General features: G+C 45.6%; 1 protein-coding gene across 5 annotated transcripts in view; it reads left to right on the top strand.

Annotated features, from left to right (window-relative positions):
* Positions 1-21,731, top strand: part of dpp6a (dipeptidyl-peptidase 6a) — a 109,579-nt gene that overhangs the window by 73,662 nt on the left and 14,186 nt on the right. For all 5 annotated transcript variants that reach the window (XM_019882713.1, XM_019882689.1, XM_019882706.1 and 2 more), the window contains 6 exons: positions 7,135-7,249; positions 10,645-10,743; positions 18,977-19,071; positions 19,367-19,441; positions 20,181-20,233; positions 20,380-20,461. In XM_019882713.1, the coding sequence (XP_019738272.1) occupies positions 7,135-7,249; positions 10,645-10,743; positions 18,977-19,071; positions 19,367-19,441; positions 20,181-20,233; positions 20,380-20,461 (519 nt within the window). The remainder of the gene's footprint in view (positions 1-7,134; positions 7,250-10,644; positions 10,744-18,976; positions 19,072-19,366; positions 19,442-20,180; positions 20,234-20,379; positions 20,462-21,731) is intronic.

Raw genomic sequence — 21,731 nt, 5'->3', positions numbered from 1 at the left:
CCCCCCACCATCCTGTCTCCCCCAACCTTCCCCACGCAGTCGTCTGTCATGTTTCCGAAACCCAAAATTGACTTTGCATCTCATCTGTATTCCTGGCCGCAGCCTTGTTACCATGGCGATGCTGCAGATGAAAGCCGCTAACTATTGTAGTGATTGTTGTGCTTGTATGATACAGTCCTGAAGACAGACAAAGAAGACTTGACCGTGACTCGGATAGACTGCAGTAACTTTTCTTGTCGGTGTTTTGCAGATGATAAAGAATACATTCCAATTGTGAGTTCCAATATCCGTTGCATGAAGGGTTTTATCACCCGAACGATCAATGCTATTCGTTAGCCTGGCTACGTGCTTTATGGATGACAATTGCAATTAGAAAATGGATGGATGGATGTACACGTGAAGTGCAGGTATTACTTTTGCCCACTTGGGCCTCTGTGACTTGCTTCGCTCTCTCTCTCTTCTCTCTCTCTCTCTCTCTCTCTCTCTCTCTCTCTCTCTCTCTCTCTCGCTCCGCCCCCTCCCCACCTCCACCTTTGGATTTCCTCGAATAAACTGCACGAAGCGCCGTGACTAAATCCTCTTGTGAAGGGTTTCATTTTCCCTCCTGTCGGTCGGCGGTGGCAATTAGTGTCCCCGCAGTGCAGCGCTTTGCACTCTTGAGATTATTATCTCGGCGCTGCTCATCCTGTGGGGTGGGGGGGCTTCTTCACTGTCCTATCACGTAGCGTGCAGGTATATAGGAAATAAATCCCTCGTTTCTCTGCAGAGCAAAAGAAGAGAAAGGCGTCCCTCAGGATTTTTACTCCCCGTTCTGTGACTGACCTTTTCATTCCCGAGCCGCTCCCTCAAATAAAATGCCGGGCGGAGCTAATCTAACGACGAGCTAATCTGCCACGTAAGTGAGACTTTAGCCCGCAGTGCCCCCCCCCCCTTCCTCCCCCACGACCCTGGATGAGCTCGACCCTGAGCCGGACACGAGCGAATGTGAGGAATCAATGGCAAACACAAACTCCAAGTGCAGTATTGATCCTGCTCACCTCACGGCAGCGGGCTTGTGATTTTGATCATTTGCGCATGCAAACGCGAAACTCAACCCCAGACTTCCTGGCTTTGTGGATCATTTTGAGTTTAGTGTGTTTGTTTTCTATTTTATGACAATTGACAAGAGAATTGATCATTGTATGGCGCGTACAGTCTGCTGGGTCAAAATAATTAACCCAACCTTGTAACCCAATATGCTCCAAATCCACAGCCGCCCAGCGAGTGGCCTAGTCAACCAACCCGCCGGCATTTATTTTATTTATTTTTTTACTGTGTCAGAAATGAGTTATTTGTGTTTTTTACGCGGCGGCGGCGGCAGCAGCTCGTTGAATTGGCTCGATGCAGTGAAAGTGATTTTCTTTGTGACAGCGTCCCGCCGCTCGCCGGGTGAACTCGTGAAGGTTCCAATCAACGCGGCTGTCGGGGCCGGCCCGCGTATCACAACACGGCCACTGTTTTACTGGCCCGGGAAACTCTTATTGCACAATAATGGCGCGCGCCAGCCAGCAGGTGCCTGAATAAAGCTGCTAATAGAGCAATTATTCTCCAACAAAAGGTCACCTCGGGCATGACGACGGGCCCGGAAATCAATAAAGCTCCCAATTACGCCGGCCCTAAGCCCCGGGGCGCCGCAATTTGGTTGCCGGCTGCCAGATGTCCGCAAGCAGATCGCCTTTCTGTACTCTTTGTGATGACATCACAGATTTTATTTCACTCCTCCTTTCTTGGCCATTATGAAAAATGCATGATAGCGCTCGCCCATTGATCATGTGACTGCCTGCGTCTCTAAAGTCTGGCTCAGCAATTACCGTATTTTCCGCACTATAAGGCGCATTTTCAACGAATGGCCTATTTTAAAACAATTTTCATATATAGGGAGCACCACATTTTAAGGCGCATAGAAGAGAAGCGATTATCATGGCTGCGGTTACATTATGCATCCACTAGATGGAGCTACACTAAAGGGAATACAATACAGCTTCATTTATATTGAGCTTTCACAATCGCTGCAGCTGAAACGAAGCGCTGTCCAGAATTCACTTTCCAAGAAATCAGAATATTGATCCATATATAAGGCGCATCGGATTATAAGGCGCACTGTCGGCTTTTGAGAAAATGGAATGCTTTTAGGTGTGCCTTATGGGAAATACGGTAATCGAATTTAATTTGACATCATAGGTATAGTAGAATGCAATTTTCAAATCATAAAGGCTGCAGTTCGGGGAAGGAAAATGCTTCAGTTTGGCCGGATTTCAAGTTGTCAAAATGACGTCGTAGAGATTTAATTACCCTGAGAGTGTAAAATTAGGCGGTATCAAATGCTCTGTCAGACGACTGCTTCAACCAGCTATTAAGAGTGTCGAGCATGGCGTTGCGCTCAGGTTCAGGACTCGGCTATATTTGCGCACAATTAATCGCCATCCGATCTCATGTAGCAGACGGTTCGGATAAATTTCCATTTTTTTGTGCAGTCTCTTCTGACAATATGATGGAAAATAATGAGCCACATGCTTCTTTCACCAGCTGATTACCCGATCACGTGAAGACGCCCGTTCTGCCAAATTTCCCTGTTTTGTTCATGCAATCGCTTGTGCCTCTCGTCTTACACTTCGTGACAAGAGAACCATCATTATTTCCGCCACCTTCGTGAAAGATTTTCTATCAGATAAGGAGCTGACAAAGCGACATTGACAGGCTCAGCTTCCAGTCACGGGCAGACGCTATCGACTCAACAAAAACCTCGTTAGGCAGCTTTTCTCCGCCGCGTATTGATCGAGTGTTCCCCCGCGTCTGCACGACAGCAGTGGCCATCCACCGCTTTCATGGAGAGAATGTTTTACTTTCACGCCGGCTGCATGCGCGCCATCCCTAGTGAGCGTCACGTCTGTGAACTTTCGGCCTGCCCGCCGTCTGACAGCGCACTCGACGGCTCTCGGGGAAGAGAACACTTCCTGTGGGTGGTGGTGGCGAGACTGAAGAAGGCAGAGGCGGGGGGGGGGGTGGAAAACTTTAAAAACTTCAGTTCTGTACAATTTTATGTTCGGCGAGTAAGCCCTTTCCGTAGGAATGATTCTAAAGGTCAAAATTAGTTCCTATATAAAGGTTCCCATTTATTTTCGGCTCGTCGTGAAATTTTAACTCACCCCAAAGGCCAAACTTTTGTACATATTGATTAGAATCTTCCTGTTCGTAGAAGTTGTGCTTGGTTGTTCAACCTCTTGATCTCAAGTTGTTGTTCTGTGTGTGTGTGTGTGTGTGTGTGTGTGTGTGTGTGTGTGTCCTGTTGGACTTGACCGCAACGTTCAATACAGTGAACCGCAAAATTCTGTTGGCTTGTTTAGCAGGCAGCACTTTTTTTGTTAGCCACTTTACACCACTTTACGGTGTTCCACAAGATTCCGTTTTGGGGCCCTGCTCAATTCATTGAATGTGCTACCCCTGGGTGCCATCTTAAGGCAGCATTTCTATGGCTTGTCACGTTCATCTTGAGGGAGAGAAATACCAACACGTTCGTCGAAAGCGTGTCCCGCAATCATGAGAAGTTATGACGCGGTTCACGGCAAATGTAAAAAATGCCACACTTGATGAATCGGCGTCACTCACAGTGCAGGTTAGCGCATGTGCGCACCCGCAACAGTAGCAACAGGAAGTCGGGCACCAGGTGATGTTTGTTTCTTTGTTTTTGGATGCTTGTTCATCCATCAATAGAGAGAAAATGTCTTCTCATAAGTGTCTGAGTTTCTACCATCCGGAGAGCACTTCAATCAACAATAATGGCGGCGATAAGCGTTTGAGTGTCTCTTCTTCTCACGTGGATGTTCATATTTTGTTTGAGGAGGTGATTTAAAAAAGAAAAGAAAAAAAAAACAGCCGGCCAGAATACATTAAGCCAAGCAAACATGAGCAAGGGGTGGCTTTTTATGAGACCCCTGCGCCCAGAAATGTTAGTATGCTGCCGCATCTCATTTCAGGGGAAGTGTGCGCGTTTGTGTGTGCGCGTGTGCATTGTTTCCGTGACGGCAATTTATTTTTGGCGGTAGCGGCGAGACGGCGGCGCGTCACAGAATGAAGTGGGAAGATGATAAGAACAAAAGAAGTTACTTTTCAATTCTTCATGCTCACGATGCTGCGCCGCAACAAGGAGAATACCAAAAACAATCTATCCTTCTTACAGTCACTGGGCTTGATTTGTTTTTTTTTTTTCTTTTTTTGGTCTTATATAGAAGTCTGTCCAAAATTGAAAGCAAAGTGTCTACTGTTGCGAGGGCTGTGTCAAATTGTTGACCCGGAAGTGTTTGCGCGTGTATGCGAATGTTTAGTCAGATAATGAGCATTAAATCAAAATGGTTAAGCAATCAGCCAACAAAGACCATCCCAGCAGTGCGTCAATGCCTTTGTCGTTACTTCGTTGCCGTCCAAGCACAAAGAGAGTTTGCAAACTCGGGCACTGGTGCGGATAGACAAACTCTCCCAGATTAGCTTAGCACTAGCTAGCTGGTAGGATAGAACACGGATGGATTTAAAACTTTACCAAAAGCGCCAAAAAAAATTAAAAACTGCCGTTGGCCAGTGTATGGTGAAAGACCCTTGAGGGTAAAGTACGTTATTTTAAAATACAGTTTTGTTGCGTATCATTCCTGGGAAACCTGGAAATTTGACTTCAAGCTGAATCCCCCAAAACTATTTTTCCAATACCGGTGTTGCGTCTCATAGGAAATCACTTGCAACGCAGAAAACGATAGCCTACGTGGTCTCCTGCTCTTTCTCGAAGATCCCCCTCGCACCCGGGCGCAAATCCACGGGCCGGCGAGCGCGGCAATCCATCATGACGCACGTTTAATGTAACGATGAAAGCGAATCTGCGCTTGTGCGAATCACATTTGCCGAGACGTCGCCTCTCTCTTGCGCTCGCTGACGGCGACGTCGGAACTGCTGGGAAATGTGATGAAACGGGCGGAAAGGCTCTCACGGTTTTTGTCGACAAGATGAATGTGCGCAGAATGGCAAAGAAGCGCGCGTGCGTGCGTGCGTGTCGCTTTGCGCGGTTATCAAGATCAGGTGTAATCCATACGGCTATACGTCTCAGTGGACCCGACATGCTGCTTTTCAAGCAAGAGAATCAAATTCAAATCATGATCGTAATTTGGTTAAAAAACAAAAAAACATTTTTTTGGGGTGGGGGGGCGGAGTTTTTGTCTTAAGCGTGGACTTTGTAGTGCTCTGGTGACAAATCCTTGTTCCGCAATTTGCATACAAGCCAACGTGCAACCAGCTGCTTGTTATTTATAGACGAGCACAAAGAAGCCCAATAAATGTCAATAATCAGCACCGAGCTGCTGTCACGCTCTGCACACACCCCATAATGACACCAAAGTAGTGTAGCTCCTCTTCTCGACAATCCCTTCGCCATATCCCCCACCCACACACACTTTTCTTTTCTGCCTGTCACGCACACACTCGTCGCATTCACTCGCTGTAAATGACAACATTGGCAAAGTGACTCACATTCTCTCTAGTGGGATTTTCCAGTCAAATTGAAAGAAGCTTTGTTCCCGAAGCAGTAGATCAGCACATAATTACTGCTGAATCGAATTTGGTGTGTGTATGTGCGTGCATGTGGTGGTGATAGAGACAACTGAGCTTCTTGATTGCACCTCCAACCGTTTAACTAAATTTTTTTTTTTTTTGGTGTTCCTTCCAGTTTAGTTTGGCTTACAATTAATTTTCATCATAACAGGCTTGTGAAATAGGCAGACTGGTCCCGTTCCTCTGGCTAACGGCTCCTCGGTCTCCTTTTCAATTAAGGCGTGGAGGCTACGAGTGGTGCTCTAAACCAATTTAGGATCTTCACCATCATCATCCAACAGGGGTTTGGGCTCCAGATCCTTTCAGGTCCACTAAATTATCATAGCTAATGGCTTTGGTGTAGTTACAGTGAGATTTCAAAAGTTCTTGACAGGAACTCCAGTTGCAACTTTGGTTTTTGGGTTGTCTTAACCAAAGCTTGCACTCTGGAACGTGCTTTACCATCAGTTGGAACACAACACAAACACAATTTACGAAATGCTTTGGATATATGCTCACTCAACCAGAAACACATTTTTTTGGGGGGGGCATACGAAAGGGGAGGAGCTTAATTCAGACAAGCCAATAGGTGCTTTCAGATTTTCGCAATTCGCAGCTTGAGCACATATACCACCTTCCATTTCGCTGTGTACAATTTCTCCTCTTAGTATTTGGGGGATTTGTGCTATGTTCATGTCGCATTAAACATTTTTTTAATTTTTAATACAAAATTGTACCAAACGGTCAGGGCAACACGCTATATCAGGGGTGTCAAATTCATTTTTGTCGCGGGCCACATTGTAGTTCCGGTTTCCCTTGGTGGGCCGTAATGAATTTTGGGGAAACCATATCAATGTTTTCAATTGATGGATAACTAGTTTTAAAAACAGACGTCAAAAATAATCACTGTTATTGTTGATTACATATGACAATTTGAAATTTTGGTTCAGACTTTAGCAAGCATCATGGAACTTGACATGTTTGATTTGCTCTCACGGGCCACATCAAATGATGTGGCGGGCCAGATCTGGCCCCCAGGCCTTGACTTTGACACATGTGTTCGATATGATGCCCTCCCATTTTTGCAAGGTTGTTTTTAACCACAAGCCCCCGGACCCCCCCCCCGCTACTTCGACTGGCCTCATCTGCTGCGACGCGTTCACTGCGCAGATGTGTCACAGGTTGCGTTCGCTTGCCAAATCTGTCGGCAGCCCCGTGCGCGGATCATTAGGTAAATTCATCTTCCTCCTCCCACCGCCACCGTTGTTTTTCTCCTTGAAATACACGAGGCGGCAACTGTTTGCACCCTCCCCTTCCTTCCACCCACCTGCCCCCTTTACTGTGCCTTCTCTGAATCATCTAGTTCGCTCCCGAGCGATTGTCTTGGAGTCACTCGTCTCTTATTTCCAACACACTGCTCCTTTCAATTTTCTGTCATCCTGTCTTCATCTCGGCGCAAATTGCACTCTGATTGACTCCCACAATGCATCTCTCTTCCTTCCCCTCCTCCCCTCTTCCACTTTGCAGGAATTGGTGGGTAGCAACCCGCCGCAGAGGAACTGGAAGGGAATAGCGATTGCCCTCCTTGTCATTCTGGTCATCTGCTCGCTGATCGTCACCTCCGTCATCCTGTTGACGCCAGGTATGCTGCACAGAACGCCCACATTGGGGTGGGGTGAGGATGGAGGTGGGGGGTCGGCGGTTCGCGACTCATTTTGCGCAGATGTGGCCATTAGCTGCCCAATAAACCGGAGCGCAAACAATGCAAAGAATGAGCGAGCGCCGCTGTCCTTTTTTGTCCAACGATCGCTTTTGGCCAAGGTGGCTCATAAAAGTCCGAACGTCAAAGAATCCTTCTCGCGCTGTTAGCCAGGAAGCTAAGGTTGACCTTGAAACGTGTGTTTTGGCCTTCATGAGCTCGATAACTCCACAGAGGAGATCACATCATCGCAAAATGACTCCTAAACTTTGTCCAAAGAAATCCAGCTCAATTTTGACGTATTTCCAAACCAGTATGTTTTTTTCTTTTTTGGTTTGACTGAGCACAATGATTTGGAAATTGCGCATCTGGGAGAAACGCACACTGAGATAATCCTTGAAAATTCAGTGCTGTTCGGGTAAGGTCTCGGATTTAATTAATAAGTCACTTCCTGTCCTTGGCGCATGAAGACACTTCCAGATGAGCCGCTTTGTTTCGTATTGAAAATGAGGTCAGTGAGCGATAGCATTAGCGTATATGAACTGCTGACGCCGCACCCATTTTGAGATAAAGGGTTGAACCTTCGCCACGGAAAGGGATTTGTTCTTTGCTATTTATAAAAACGAAGTCATCTGTCCAAGTCGGCGGCGGTTTAATCCGCACATCTGGTTATCGTAAATGACTAAAAAAAAAAAAAAATGCGTCATTTATCCTTCGAACCTCACCATCTGACATGACTCGCCTCGAAAGATAATCTATCGGTGGCGAGCAGCAGCAGCCGCCGTTAAAGATGTTTGTCTTTCCGTTAAGACGTCGGTGAGGATTAGCGGGTGCGCGTCCATCTGTTAGATGCAATATGACACACCAACACACACACATTGATACACAAACCACCTCCGCCACCACAACGCACCTTTTGGATTTTCCTGTCTGACGCCTTGCTACTTTCACATCTTCGTGTCATTGCACCAAGATGAGTTACCGCTCGCCTGTCCTCATAAACTCCTGAAAACTTTCAACCCAGATAGTGCATTTGGCGTCACACTATGTTGGTTTTATCACTCAAGATGCTCTTTGATGTTTTGGGGGCTCTCACTCCAAAGCCAAAAGGCTGAAATGAAACACGATTCAATGGGTTTTAGGAGGCAATCACACTCGATGCTCCGCTGTGGAGATAACATTTCTGGAGGAACCCCAAAATATCACATTCCATTACAATAAACCTGCATCATAACCCACTGAGCACATAGTTAATATGAAATAGTCAACACAGCTTGTGTACTGGAGCGAGTTGTTGTGGTGGAAAATCTCAATGATGCCATCTGTGAGCTTGCAAGTTTGAGCCAGTCTTGTTTTTGGGGTCTACTGTCTCGTCAATGTGGGTCATACCATTAAAGGTCCTGCTTTTGGTAACTTAAAATTGGATTTGCAGCTTGGGTCCTGACCCTAATTTATCCTGTACATACTGAAGTTGTTTAATTTTATTATTTTTTTATGCATGCAAATTTGCTCCTCCCATACCAGATTGCTTTTTACAGCTCTCACTCGCTCCCCCCCCCCCAGAAGAGTTGATTGGAATTATGAAAATAAAAGCTATAGTACTTTTAAAATTTTTGGATAATGCGTGTTGGACCGCGGCCCGGCTCTTACTGGCCTGTGAAACGTTTTTTTGGAATTAAGAAATTAAAACCAACTTTCAAAATGTTTTCAGAGTGCGTGGACTAAAACAGCAGAACTTTTACTTTGAAACTTGCTTCCGGTGTGCGTGCGTCGTTTCCGTACAGGTGTACTCTGGCCTCGTCCGAGTGATTTAGCAGTAAGTCACGGTCATGGTAGTCCTTCAAAATGGTCGCCCATACCCCCCCTCCCTCGCCTCCCCCAAAAAAGATGGACACCGAATGCCGTGGTTTCAAGAAAATACGGATTTTTCAATATTCATTGACTGAAGTCAGTCAGTTTCGTTTGCGGTGAGCCGGGCGCCATCTTGAATCTGTATCACGTGCGTCGGCGTGACGAGACGAAGCATGCGGATAAATACAGACAATTGACCGAGGCTGAGAGAGCGCAGATATCCGAAGATTTGCTCGCGAAACTCGATAAACAACAAGGCTAATTTACCAAGCTGCACGCAGCCCGGGAAGCAGCAACCACCACCAGCTTTGTGATCGCCCACAACATCGCTAAGAACACGAAGCCGTTTTCGGAGGGGGGGATTCGTTAGTGCTTGGCGGACTCTGCAGCGCTCATATGTCCGGAGCAACTAAAAAAGTTGTACAAATGCAGGTATAAACCCTCTTTTGTACCTGCATTTGTCGAACCATCTCTCAGATTAGCATCTGTCGCGTGTGCTTCACATCTCCACCTCAAATATTCAACCTGCTTTGATGCACTTGTCGAAGTTCAACAGAAGCGAGATTTAACTCACTGAACAAGAAAAAAAAAACCCACTGAAACATGCTTACTCTGATTTTTTTAATGCATTGTTTGGCAGTTGCGACAAAAAAATGTTACATTTCTGGCATACAAAGACATTGTGGTGTCTTCATGGAAAGTTAAAATCAGAAAGTGTTGTTCTGTAAACAATGTCATTTACTTATTTCAACGCAAAAATACAATTGATAACCGGAGTAGATTTTAAACTTTTGGCCCGGCCCTCCACAATATTTTCTGCTTCTCATTTGGCCGCCCGGGGGGGAAATAATTGCACACCCCGGTCCTACACGGTCACAGTCATTAAAGTTTGAGAATCCATGCAAAATATGGCCGTTTCAACTCTGCTGAATCAGCTCCTTTCAGATCATGTTTTTGCTTTTTGCTGTCTGCAAACATTTTGAGCTGAAGCGTAGCCACCTGTGTAATTAGCAACTTTCTCGCAAGCCTCTCCCTCCTTCGCCTCCGCCGTCTTTTAACACGCTCCGGCGAAGAAGACTTGAGACGAAATGTTGCCTCGCCCGCGCCAACTGACAGCTGCGATTAAGCTGACGGATTCCTGCCGATACCACGCCAACTTTGATCCCAAAGTGCTGCTTTGCCTTGTCTTGCCAGGAGATTCCTCGCGGGTGGAAATAAATCCCAGCCAAATGTGTTTTAAAGAAAAAAGCAGCCAAAGGTTAATCACGTCTTCCAGTCTCGTGTGTGGAAGCGATGTCGAATGAAAATGCAGATGAAATGAAGAGTTTGCGGTAGCTGTGGCGGCTCATGCTTCCTGTGTGTGTAAACTTTGAACACTTGCAGCCTGCAGGTACCTGTTGAGATTCAGGCGGCAATTCAGACAGTAAAATATTCATGCTCATGTCCCCCACCCCGCCGAAAATGTGTTTGTTTCTTTGCGTTTACAGGTGAAGATGACCGTCTGGCTCTCAAGGGCAAAGTTAGCATCGAGGACCTTTTCGGAAAAGATTTCAGGATCCGCGACCCCAAGGCTCGATGGATCAGCAGTAAGTACGCTAATGCTTTCACATAACCGTTCTTTTTACGAGCCGTATGTCGAGCCCGCCGAATCTGACCGAACGGCAAGATTTGGAGGGCATTTGCATCTGGACCCCAAATTGTGGTTCTTTTGGCCGCGCGAACATTCGGAAGGGAAAAGGGGCTGCTTCAGTGGTTTGCATAATTGGGATTTTCATCCTGAGGGTGAAGCCTTTCCCGTCTTGGTTTAGAGTGCAGCGATGTGTTGAGAAATCATTGCCAGTTTTTTGGAAGCGTTTGACATCTAATTGTGTACGGTAAAGGCCGTTTTTTTTTTTTTTTCCCCCCAACCGTAACGCGCAACTCTGAAAAGGTTTTGAGCATCGCCTGTTGTCAGCCTGCAATTGCGTCTTGAACGCCTGATCGATTCTCAGTCTTGTGCTCGTAAAAATCAGCACCAAAACATTTGATGTCCATCCCCCACCCCCCTCTTTTTTTTTTCCCCCTGCAAATCACATGCAATCTTGTGGTAGGCGGATCGTCCGAGATAAGACGCTCACTTGTAAATCAAGTCAACCAGTTTCTCCTGATGCGCAGCAGCTGATTGAGGTGACGGCAGGAAAGTGCCTTGAGGGTCCAGAAGTGCGCCACAAAAATGTCTTCACGTATACCGACTGTTTCATTAGGTCTTGCCATTCCGAAGTTCAATTTCGGGACACTTAGAACTGAAGAATGCTTTTAAACCGAAGTCTTTGCATTCCAAATGGCATGTCGTTTGTCGCGTCGCGTAATGATCCCCAAGAAATATGTCAAACATGGTTGCGAAACAATAAAACGGGCATGCCCAAGTGTCTTCTATTTGCGGCGGCCGTTTCGTCCGTCGCGGAACTCGGCTTTGCGTTTGCGTCTGAGCCGTTTCTTCTGCACGTCCAATTACCTGTGAGCGCCGAACTCATATTTTCTCCCGCAAGAGGCGTGCGGGCCGCCCGCTATTGCCGCAATAAATAAACCACGGCGCAAACACTCACATGGCTGCAGGGGACCGGCGGCGAGGAGGCGGAAATTATAGACTTGATTTTCCTCCGCGCTAAAAGCGCCACCGGGCATCGCTACGCCCCGGACGTGATGGGATAACGAGGCTGATTTTCTTTTTAACCGACGCGGCGGAGGGTCGCGCGATTATAACCGGCCCCACTGATTGGCTCTCGTTCCCCATTTGCGGCCCATCCGACACGCCGATGAGCGCCGTGATTGTTGGGCCTCGTTGGTGTGATCGCGACCTCTGTTCGCCGTATGTTGCGGAGGCATGAGACGCCTCCCCGGCGGCCCTTTTTTTTTTTTTTTTTTGGCACCACCGCAAATGCGAATCCATTGTGCTCCAGCGGGCTTTGCGGAGAACAAAGTGCTCTTAACACATCTGGAGCCCGACATCTGTTCCGTGTCGAGCTGAACAGAAGCCGCGCGGCAGGCGGGGTTGAACCGTACGAGATGTTATTATCTCCGCTAGCGTTTAAATATGAGAGTCAAGCGGTGCAAAATCGTTGGGTCGCATTTTCAGCAAAGGATTCGGCGAAGAAAAAAATCTCGGGCTAATTTGAACAGCTTTAAGGGGGAACTTAACGTCCAACTTAATCTTTTATGATCAGGTGGACGTTCACTACCTGTTCACTGCCGTGGATGTTTCTATTTGTCAACTGGACTGCACCGTTTATTGCCAATGACGTAGAATGCATTCATCGAGTATGTCTTACGTTAGGTCGGCATGGGAGAGGGTCTCGCCCGGCTTGTGAGTGCAGGAAGTCTGCTTTGTAACCGTTCGGCGGTGAATAAGTTAAGCAATGAAACATGCGTTCATTTTCTGTCACGCTGTCAGCACATATATAGCGCGCACACGCAGATGTAGCCCCCAGCAGATTATTTGGCCTCGTTCTAACCCCCACCACCTGGCCTCCTTTTTTTTTTGGGCATTCGCAGCTTCCACTGATAAGGGCTGAAAATGGAATTATCAGAGCGGCGACCGTCGCTCGGCCGCCGCTCTTTATGTTTTCCTTAACACGATTAAGACGCTAAATGAAGTGATGGCGCGACTCGATCATCACGCAGTGTAAAACGTTAGCGCGTCTCGATGATAAAATAATGAATTTGCGCTTCATCCGTTCCTCGCCAAACGAGCACTCGAATGCTTTTAATGGTCGCTATCGCAAAAGAATAATATATACCTTGCGTTCTTGCGACCGCTGCTTCTTCGGGAATGAGGTGTCCAATTAGCCGTTTATTGTTTTTGGGTCAAATAAGTTCCAACGCAAGGCACACTAACAACATCCCGCTAATGATGATCATTTTGTTTAAACGGGATGTTATGGAAACTATGCGTGTTAATTGCTTGAATCTAAACATGCTCTCAAGTGTGAAATTAGACAGCCAAGTAAATATTTGGTTAGCTGCCCCTGTTAAAAAAAAAAAAAGTGTTTATACAAGCTGCTCACATTTTGGCCCCACTCTGACTCTTAACATTTTAGCGATTCTCTTACTACTCGTTTTTTCTTTATAACAATGATTTCTCTACAGCGTACAACGTGTTAGCATGTTAGCGTTCACCCTCATCAAGTTCCACGGGTTTGAAAAGTCTTGATATTCAGGCAGCCGCTTCGGCTCAAAGAGAATGAATTATGGACGCGTAAAAGGTCAATTTGAATAATAGAGAAGCAAGGTTTTTTGACGTCTTATCGGGCAGCGGAGACATCACAGGGACGTTTGAGATAAGGCGACAAGGACTTTTACAGCTGCTGCAGGTTTCCGTGGCGAGAACGGGATTATCGCTTGTTATCACAGATCGCCGGATAAAAAAATAAAACAGTTCCGGGAAGCTGTCATTGCTCGTAGATGATATGTCGTTTATTTTTGGTTGATCACACGGTATGTCATCGTAATCAATTGCCAAAAGGGGACATACTGAGGGAAATTGATATTTTATGTATGTATGTCTTCCGAATGTGTGATCAAACAGCAAAGTACTGTCGACTCTTCTTTCACTAGAAAAAAAAAAAGATTGTTTTTAGCTTTTTCCATTCTTTAGTCATTGGGTTTCTGACCAAAAAGTGGAGAAAACAACCTTTTCATAAAAATCAAAATGGCAAGCAGAACAGTGACACGAATATAAACCAAATATTATACTACAAACCAAAAACGCCGTGAAAGATACCGCCACCTACAGGAGTATTTTGGGTATGACATTGATTACAAACCTGAATTACACGCTAAAGTACAGGGGAAAAAAAATGGAGAATATTGCCGTGATGCCTGAAATTGCAGCTTGCGTGGCGGGCGAGCTAGCGCGCGCGGCGGCCATCATTATAAATCTCCTGCGCAGTCAGGTGATTGCAGTTCAGGGACGTCGCATCATCAACATTATTCTGTCGCCGCCAAGGTGAAAGCCAAACCCCCGTGGGACGCCTCGCTGGGACTGGAGCAGCTGCTCGCCATTTGAATACGGCAAGCGAGAGCCGTTTAGTTCCGCACTTAGCCAGCTGCGGATACCACAATGCAATGTTGACTTTGACAGTGTCCCGTAACCACGATGCGTGTTTTGTCCTTGTAAGTCATGACGCAAGTGAAGCCTGACCACGAAGAGTTGAAAAACTGCAGGCAATTGATAACCTCAGCTTTCAAAGTAGGAATAACGCTTTAAAGTCGGGTTAGGACCTGACTTTTGACACCCAACTACAAGCTTCTTTCCAAGGTACTTAGGCCTTCGACAGTATTGTGACACCTAAAGGGGTGTCAGGACGGCAATCGCAAAAAAATCGCAAAATTGTTGAGTTTATCAGCAAACAGCTGAGGATAAGTTGAACAGAACAACAAAAAAAACCACATTGATCTTATTGACTTTCTTTTCGTTTACCCGCTACACAAGTAACGACGCGAGTGTCACCTCTTAATGGCTTTGCGCAACGGGCCATTCTCTTGCCAATGAGACAGAGCTAATTAGCACAAACATTAAGTGTTAAGCACGCGCTGTTGATTTAGTGTTGAGGAGCAAGCGCGTTAGTCAAGGGTGGCACCAAAATATTCCGTCTTATAAATGCCCAGTATGAGACGAAAAATGGTCTTTCTTTTGATAGCTGTCAATAGGCGTGATTTTTTTTTTTTAATACAAACGGAAGAATAGGAAAAGCATCAGTGTGCCTCTCAAATTCAGCGCTACGCTAGCTACTAAGAACAAAGATGTTACCCTTGCGCATGCCATCCGCCATAGCCGTTTCTGCCTCTTGGCTTTTGACTTTACCAGTTTTCAGAAGTGCTTTTTAACTGTAAAAAAACAAAATATATTTATATGTCACTCTATTAGTTGAAATAACCAAATGAAACTAAAGTTAGTGAGTTAGTTAGCTGAAGTGTTAATTGACAGGCAGATGAATGCTAGCCGAATGCTAACGTTTCATTTTTAGAAACCCCGTAAAAGCAGCGATATCGGTGCAGCTGTCGTTTCATCTGACAGAAACAAGCTGTCAATATTCATGTTCTGTTTTTAACACAAAGGGAGGAACATAAACACGAACGAGGCGTCCTACATTTGTAGCAGAGTGACTCATAACAAATTTAGAAGTCTTTCTGAAAATTGTTGCCTTTGAACAAAGATGTAAAACCAGTGTTTTATTATTTTTTTTGTCATTTCATGCGAGGAGAGCTTTTTCTTCTTCCAAAAAACTAGACAGATGAGTTTTTTTTTTTTTTTTTTTTTTAATAACCCGATTCCTTTCCTACTAGCTTTTCTTTCTTCATTCCCACTTCCCTTCCCTACACCTACTTGGGACAGACTGTTTCTGAACACTTGCGTTTTTACTCGTTTTTGTGTATTTGACAGGAACGCTCCTGTCACATTTCCCTTATTTTCATGCGTTTTTGCACAATGGCCCGCCGCTTTGCCAGCGCATAATAATAGCCTTCAACAAGCGCTTGAAAGCCATCAATTGTCTGCAGGCGCGAGGGAACGAGACAAACGGGGGAGTGAAGTAATGAGGAAAGCAACTGCGGCCTCCAACGCATGCAGGAAAAAAAAATACTCTTTGCTTATGCTTTTATGTACGAGGGCGCTCATTGAACTACAAAAACATGGTGCGATTGTCGAGGAGCAACCGAATTGTCACAAAGAACGGCAAGGTTATAGCTGAGTCTTTCTGTGATCGTCTCAAATGAGCGCAAAGACAGATGTTTGTGCCAAGCCACACGTAACAAAATGATGACAGGTAGTGAAGGCTGATTGACATGCCTGATTTTAAAAACATTGGAAAAAGTGTCCAGCAGCACTGCAGCCTGGGGTGCGTTTCATAATTTGATGCCTTTTGCTCATTTGTTAGCGCGCTCATTTGTCAAAGAATTGAAATTCCACTCGGGCTCTGGAACAGTCCGAAAAAAAATCTATTGCAACCTTTTTTTTTTTTTCATTTGACGCATAAAGGGAGCAAAATGCTATTTTTATATTACTTTATAACACATAAATGCCGTTTAAGATATTGAGTGTTTTTTTGAATCGCATCTGTGCCATTAGACGGCTGGGATTGAAGATCGCAGTCCTGCTGTTGACTTTCTGCGCGCTCGCATAGACGGCATAATTCACGCTGACTTTTACGTGCCGTTTATACACAACCACTCGTCTTCCTTATGACCTCGATGCGTCACGCAAATGATCTGGAAACTGGGGGAAGAATGCTATTTTATGTGCACCTTTTAACGTGGTTCGCTTCATCGCTTACCAGGTGTGCAGGAACTAGCGTTTTTTTTTTTTTTTTTTCCCTCCACTCCAAATTTTTGTTTACATTTTTCACTTGAAGTCAAGATTTGAATCAGAGTCAAACGGCCGCGTCTGATGCACATTTGGAAGCATGTTGTATTGTTATCCCATGAGCCGAACAGGAATAAGTGCCACAAAGACCCATTGATGCAACCGTGAGGTACGCAGTGCTCGCCTCCCGCGTGTGTGGCCCGAGGCGTGACGCCGTATTAATGAGACGTAGCGCCAATGTGAGGAGCCATACATCAGAGTGGCAAACAGCACCGGCGCGGCCGCCCCGGCGAGGCTCGCCGGGAAAAAAAGAGCGGCAGAGCGATGGATGGAAGGGAAGTGGCAATGCCTCAGGTTGTGTGAAAATATGTGAAAACAGCTGCCGGCCTTGAAGTGCAAGCGAGAATGGAGAGTTTGGGAGGCGATGCAGAGATGATAAGGACTGAAGTGATGAGGCGGAGGAAGTCCTGACAAGGGCAGCTTGGTGGTGGGGGGGGACCATCTTGAGAGAAAGTCGCTGCATCATGATGAAAAGAGGAGGAAAGACAGACGCTTGTGAAGAGGGACTTAGTCTCAACGATCTTAATCCAGATCACAGTGTTTCACCTTCAGAGGTAATGTGTTCAGCCAGACTGTATGGTCATAATTGTGGTGTTAATTTTCATGCATCACCGCAGTGGACAGCTCATCAAGGCGTTTTAGTCTTATGTGCACTTCAGTGGACGGCTGTTGAAAGGGTCAATGTCAAAAGTGTGCGTGAGTCGCTCCCTGTGCTGCCACAGTTATCTTGAAGTAATTAATTTACTTGACTCCTTATTTTAAAAGTAACTAAGTTACAGTTTTAGTGATTTTTATTTTTTTTTTTGGGACATCCTGGAAAAGATTTTGAAGCTAGATAACACTTTGCCTACAGCACAGAGTGCACCACCTACCTTTAATATTTTCTTCATCTGACACACTCAAAATATTGACTGGATTTCCATCTTGAAAAAAAAGCAAATCTCTCCTTTTCCGACATTGTTATTGTTCATGCGGTCGAAACGTGACATGGCGCATGATCGCAAAGTTTGCACATCAGTGTTGACAGTCGACGTCTTGTATATGCGCAATGTGAAACTTGAGCATCCGTCACTACATTTGATTTGAAAGCGGTTTCCATCTGCACGAATGACATTGAAATTGCACATCAGCCGGCAGTGGACGGCTACTCAAAAGTTGCATTCCATATGAATGCTGTCAAAGTTGCCCATCAGTCGCTAGTGCGGACAGCTTTTTTAATAACCGCTTTCTTCCGTTCCTTCTCCCATCGACGAGCATATTTGTCTTCCTTCAAATGCCAGCTCTCTCCAAGGAGGTCTTGGGGGAGAACATGCCACATCGAGCCTAAGTCGCATAATGAAGCCACTCTGCTTTCGATACATGAGCTCATTGTTAGCTTCTTAGTATTCTGCTGGATTTGTGTAACAAGGAGACGAGGAAATGGGGAGAGTGACGGGGAGGGCGGGGTTGGTCCTGGGACTTTTCATAATCTAAAAATATCCGCCTTTGCTCCCACGAGCACGTTGCCAATCAAAGCCTCTCTAATGGTAATTTAGTCACCTCTAATGGTCAATTAGCTAGCAGCTAGCAAACATGCCGCATAACAATCTCCGGGTGCTAATTAGTTGTTGGAGGGGGTGAAGGGGGGGGTGGCTTAGCATAGGAAAGCTGCTGGACTGGAGGTGGACGTGGAAGGCTTGTTAAACAGAGGAAGACAAGCAGCGTCAACTTCCAGCGCCTTCCTTCCTCGGAGGGGTTTACGCGGTTGCTTTTCATTTGACAAAAGCGCAGGAATCGTTCAGCGTGGCCAAACGTACGATTCATTCAAATATTTATATAAAAAATAAATTGTAGATAAACAGGTGTAATTTATTTTGTGATTTCCTTGTTTGTGAATACAGTACACAACAAAGGAACAAATAAACACTTCTGAGACAGTCCAGTCTCCTACATTTTACTGACAACTGATCGTTCTGTTGGAGCTACGCTCAAGGAAATGCCAAAATAAATTCTGTAGGGGGGGCTATAGAATTTATTTTGTCATTTGCTCGCTTGAGTTTTCTGTTTTGATGCATTATTTTCAATTTTCGTAGTTTCATTGAAGTAATCGTTAATTTCCGTTTTTCAGAGGTGGTCATGAACGGCTCTCGAGTCGAATGGAAGGAGCATAGCTCCATCTAGTGGATGCATTGTAGATTGCGTTTTATAATCCAGTGCCTCCAATAAATGAAAAAAATTACAAAATAGTCGTCAAAAGCTGGTCGCGCTGAAGCCTCGTTACATTTGACGGCTTTGATCTGCTCGCACAAATTTGGATGCACCCACGTGCCGCCGTTAAATCGTACAGCCGTACGTTACTTATGACAAAACTTAACTCTTCGTTTCCTTGCATTTGACTATTGCTGATCCGAATTTAAAAAGACAACACTTCTCCTCTGCAGATAATGAGTTGCTGTACCGTGACCGCGACGGCAATGTGGTCCTCTTGGACGTGGACAATAACGACAAGACCATCCTGCTGCATCACAAGAAGTTTGTAAGTCATCCAATCACAGGAAGAGAGAGCGCCTGAGGAATTCCATTCTAATTTTACCGCAGCTTCAGCAATATTTTCCTCCCCACCCTTTTTTTTGATGCTTCATTAAACCGAATATTACGACTCACAAATGTGCTGCGCACGGTTAATACTCGGCTTGCTTTTTCCCTGTAAACATCTCCAAGGAGGCGCAAAGACGAATGCATCTGGGGCAGCGGCGCGTCGGACGTTTAAAGACTTCATTTAAAAGGAAACGGCGGCGTGCGTGCTTAATGATGTCATTGCTCTCGTCTAGGAGATGTACAAAGCCAGCAAGTACGAGGTGTCTCCCGACATGAAGCACGTGCTGCTGGCCTACAACGTGGCACCGGTGAGATCGTCTATTCTTTGCTAAGGCGTTAGCGTGACGGAGGGGCCCCCCAGGCAGCATAATGAGTTCATGGTGGTGGTGGGAAATGTTTGAATTGAATTGAATTGAATTGAATACAACTTTATTGTCAAATGTGCTGTACAGCACAGATGAAATTTCTTCCCTCTCAACATAAAACAAGAGGAGCCGCTGCGGGTGTCCGCGCCGCCATCAAAAGAAAAGTTAACAAAAAAATGACAAAATAATACAAGACAACACATGAGACACAGACAATCGTGCAATCTTAACCACCTTCCTGCATACACTTTGTTGTCTGAAGCAGTTATTGATGAAAGAGGAGCGAATCAAAGTGTCCTTTTCACCAGTGGATCAAAGACGTCATGCTGCAATGTGCACACGCCTGCTACAAGCTAAGCTTGAAAGCAACAAGAAGCTGTCGCATCCATTAACGAAAAAGAGATTGGCTCTCTTCTCCTGTCTCATGTAAATCCGCTTCAATTCCAAGCCGTGACTCCTGGTTCCACATACGCATCGGCGCTCTATGCTGACGCTCCTTTCTTCTCATCGTCGGCTCCTCAATCCATGCATCCATCCAGCCGCAGACTGTCCATCAGCACTGACCTTTTCGCTGAACAAAGCGGGGCGGTGAAAATGCTGCCTACTTCAGGCGCAAGACACAAGCGCCCCGTGGATGTTCATCATAGAATATAGTTTTTGTCAACAAAATGGCTTTTTCCAGGTGTACCAGTATTCCTACACGGCCTTCTACATCATCTGCAGCCTTGAGACGCCGTAAGTCACCACAGCACAATTTTTTTCTAAACAGCGGCATTTTTCTGTGATTTTTAAGCTTGGCTTTGACCCGCAATTCAAGTCCAAGGGAGCACCGTAAACATTCCTCTGATGTTTCGATGTTCAAAATGTCTGATCGCCTTCAGGGAGACGTGGAACTTGAACCCGCCCGAGGTGCGCAACGCTCAGCTGCAGTATGCCGGCTGGGGACCGCGGGGTCAGCAACTGGTAAGGACAACGTTCAGTTTAGTCGATGGGGGGACTGTTACCCGTTCCGACGTATGCCGCGGTTTCACAACTTTTAGAACAGACCATCGTAACCCTTTCGTGTACCCTGTAACGTGATAACATGATAAGCAAACGCTGTCCCTGAAAGGGTTAAGCTCATTGAACATTTGCAAACAGTTCCTAAAGTTACCGAGTCTCTACAATTTGGGAAACAAACACTAAAGACTTAGTACTGAGAGAGCTGACAAGCATGGTTCATCTCAGTTCGTTTTCCGCTCTATTATTTCCAAGTGGAGAAGGGCCGAGAAGTACCTACTCATTCCCTGACAAATAAGTTCAATTGTTTCTTTTGAGAATCGTCTTTATTGGCAACGTATGTCGAAAACACCCAAGGACTTTGTCTGTGGTAGTATGAGCCACTCTTAGGGCAATGGAATTGTTTCGGGAGTTCATGGTAGAAGGGAAGAAGCTCTTGAAATGTCTGCTGGGTTTTTTGTGTACATAGTTGCCTACCTGAAGGAAGGAGCTGAAAGAGGTGGTGACCAGGATGTGAAGGGTCTGTGAGGATTTGGCCCGCCCTTGTTTTGGTTATTTTCTTTTTCCACTCCCTGATGTACCGACAGAGTGTGCACTTATTCCTATTTGAGGTCCTGAGAAATTATGCAGAAACTAAATTTCCAGCTCTGGCCTTCCTCTGTGGCGTTTGTGTGTGTGTACTCAGGTGTCCTCTATCAATCTCATTCCAAAAACATGGAATACCCGAAATTGTCCATATTTATATTTATTTATTTTGCCGGCCTGCGATTGACTGGCAACCAGTCCAGGGTGTAGCCCAGGGGTGGGCAAACTTTTTAGCTCGGGGGCCATATTGATTTCTAAATTTGACAGGTGGGCCGGGTCAGCACAAGATATGGTACATATAAAAAAACGTATATGTTGACAATCCATACCAAACATCAACAGAACAAAAGCATTCAAGTATTACCATACTTTTTTTCATGAGAACAGTGAGATAACTATGGTATATGTCCGGTATGAACGTCCAAGTACGGTATGTTAACAACATACATTGGTGACAACACAAGCAACAAAGTGCAACAATATATTGTCCAAAAACTGCGGCATACAGTACAGGTACAGTATATGAGAAAATATAACAAAGGTAGGACTATTTGCTCCAAAATGAGACGAGTAAAAGACCTGGTGGCTTTTCTTTCCACTCACTCACTGTCTCGAACTCGACCTCCCCTCGATCACCACACAAGACAGC

This window comes from Hippocampus comes, unplaced genomic scaffold (assembly GCF_001891065.2).
Source record: "Hippocampus comes isolate QL1 unplaced genomic scaffold, H_comes_QL1_v1.1 scaffold694, whole genome shotgun sequence".
In the NCBI taxonomy this organism is placed as follows: Eukaryota; Metazoa; Chordata; class Actinopteri; order Syngnathiformes; family Syngnathidae; genus Hippocampus; species Hippocampus comes.
Note: the sequence above shows the minus strand (reverse complement) of the source record. Positions and strands in the feature narration are given on the sequence as shown.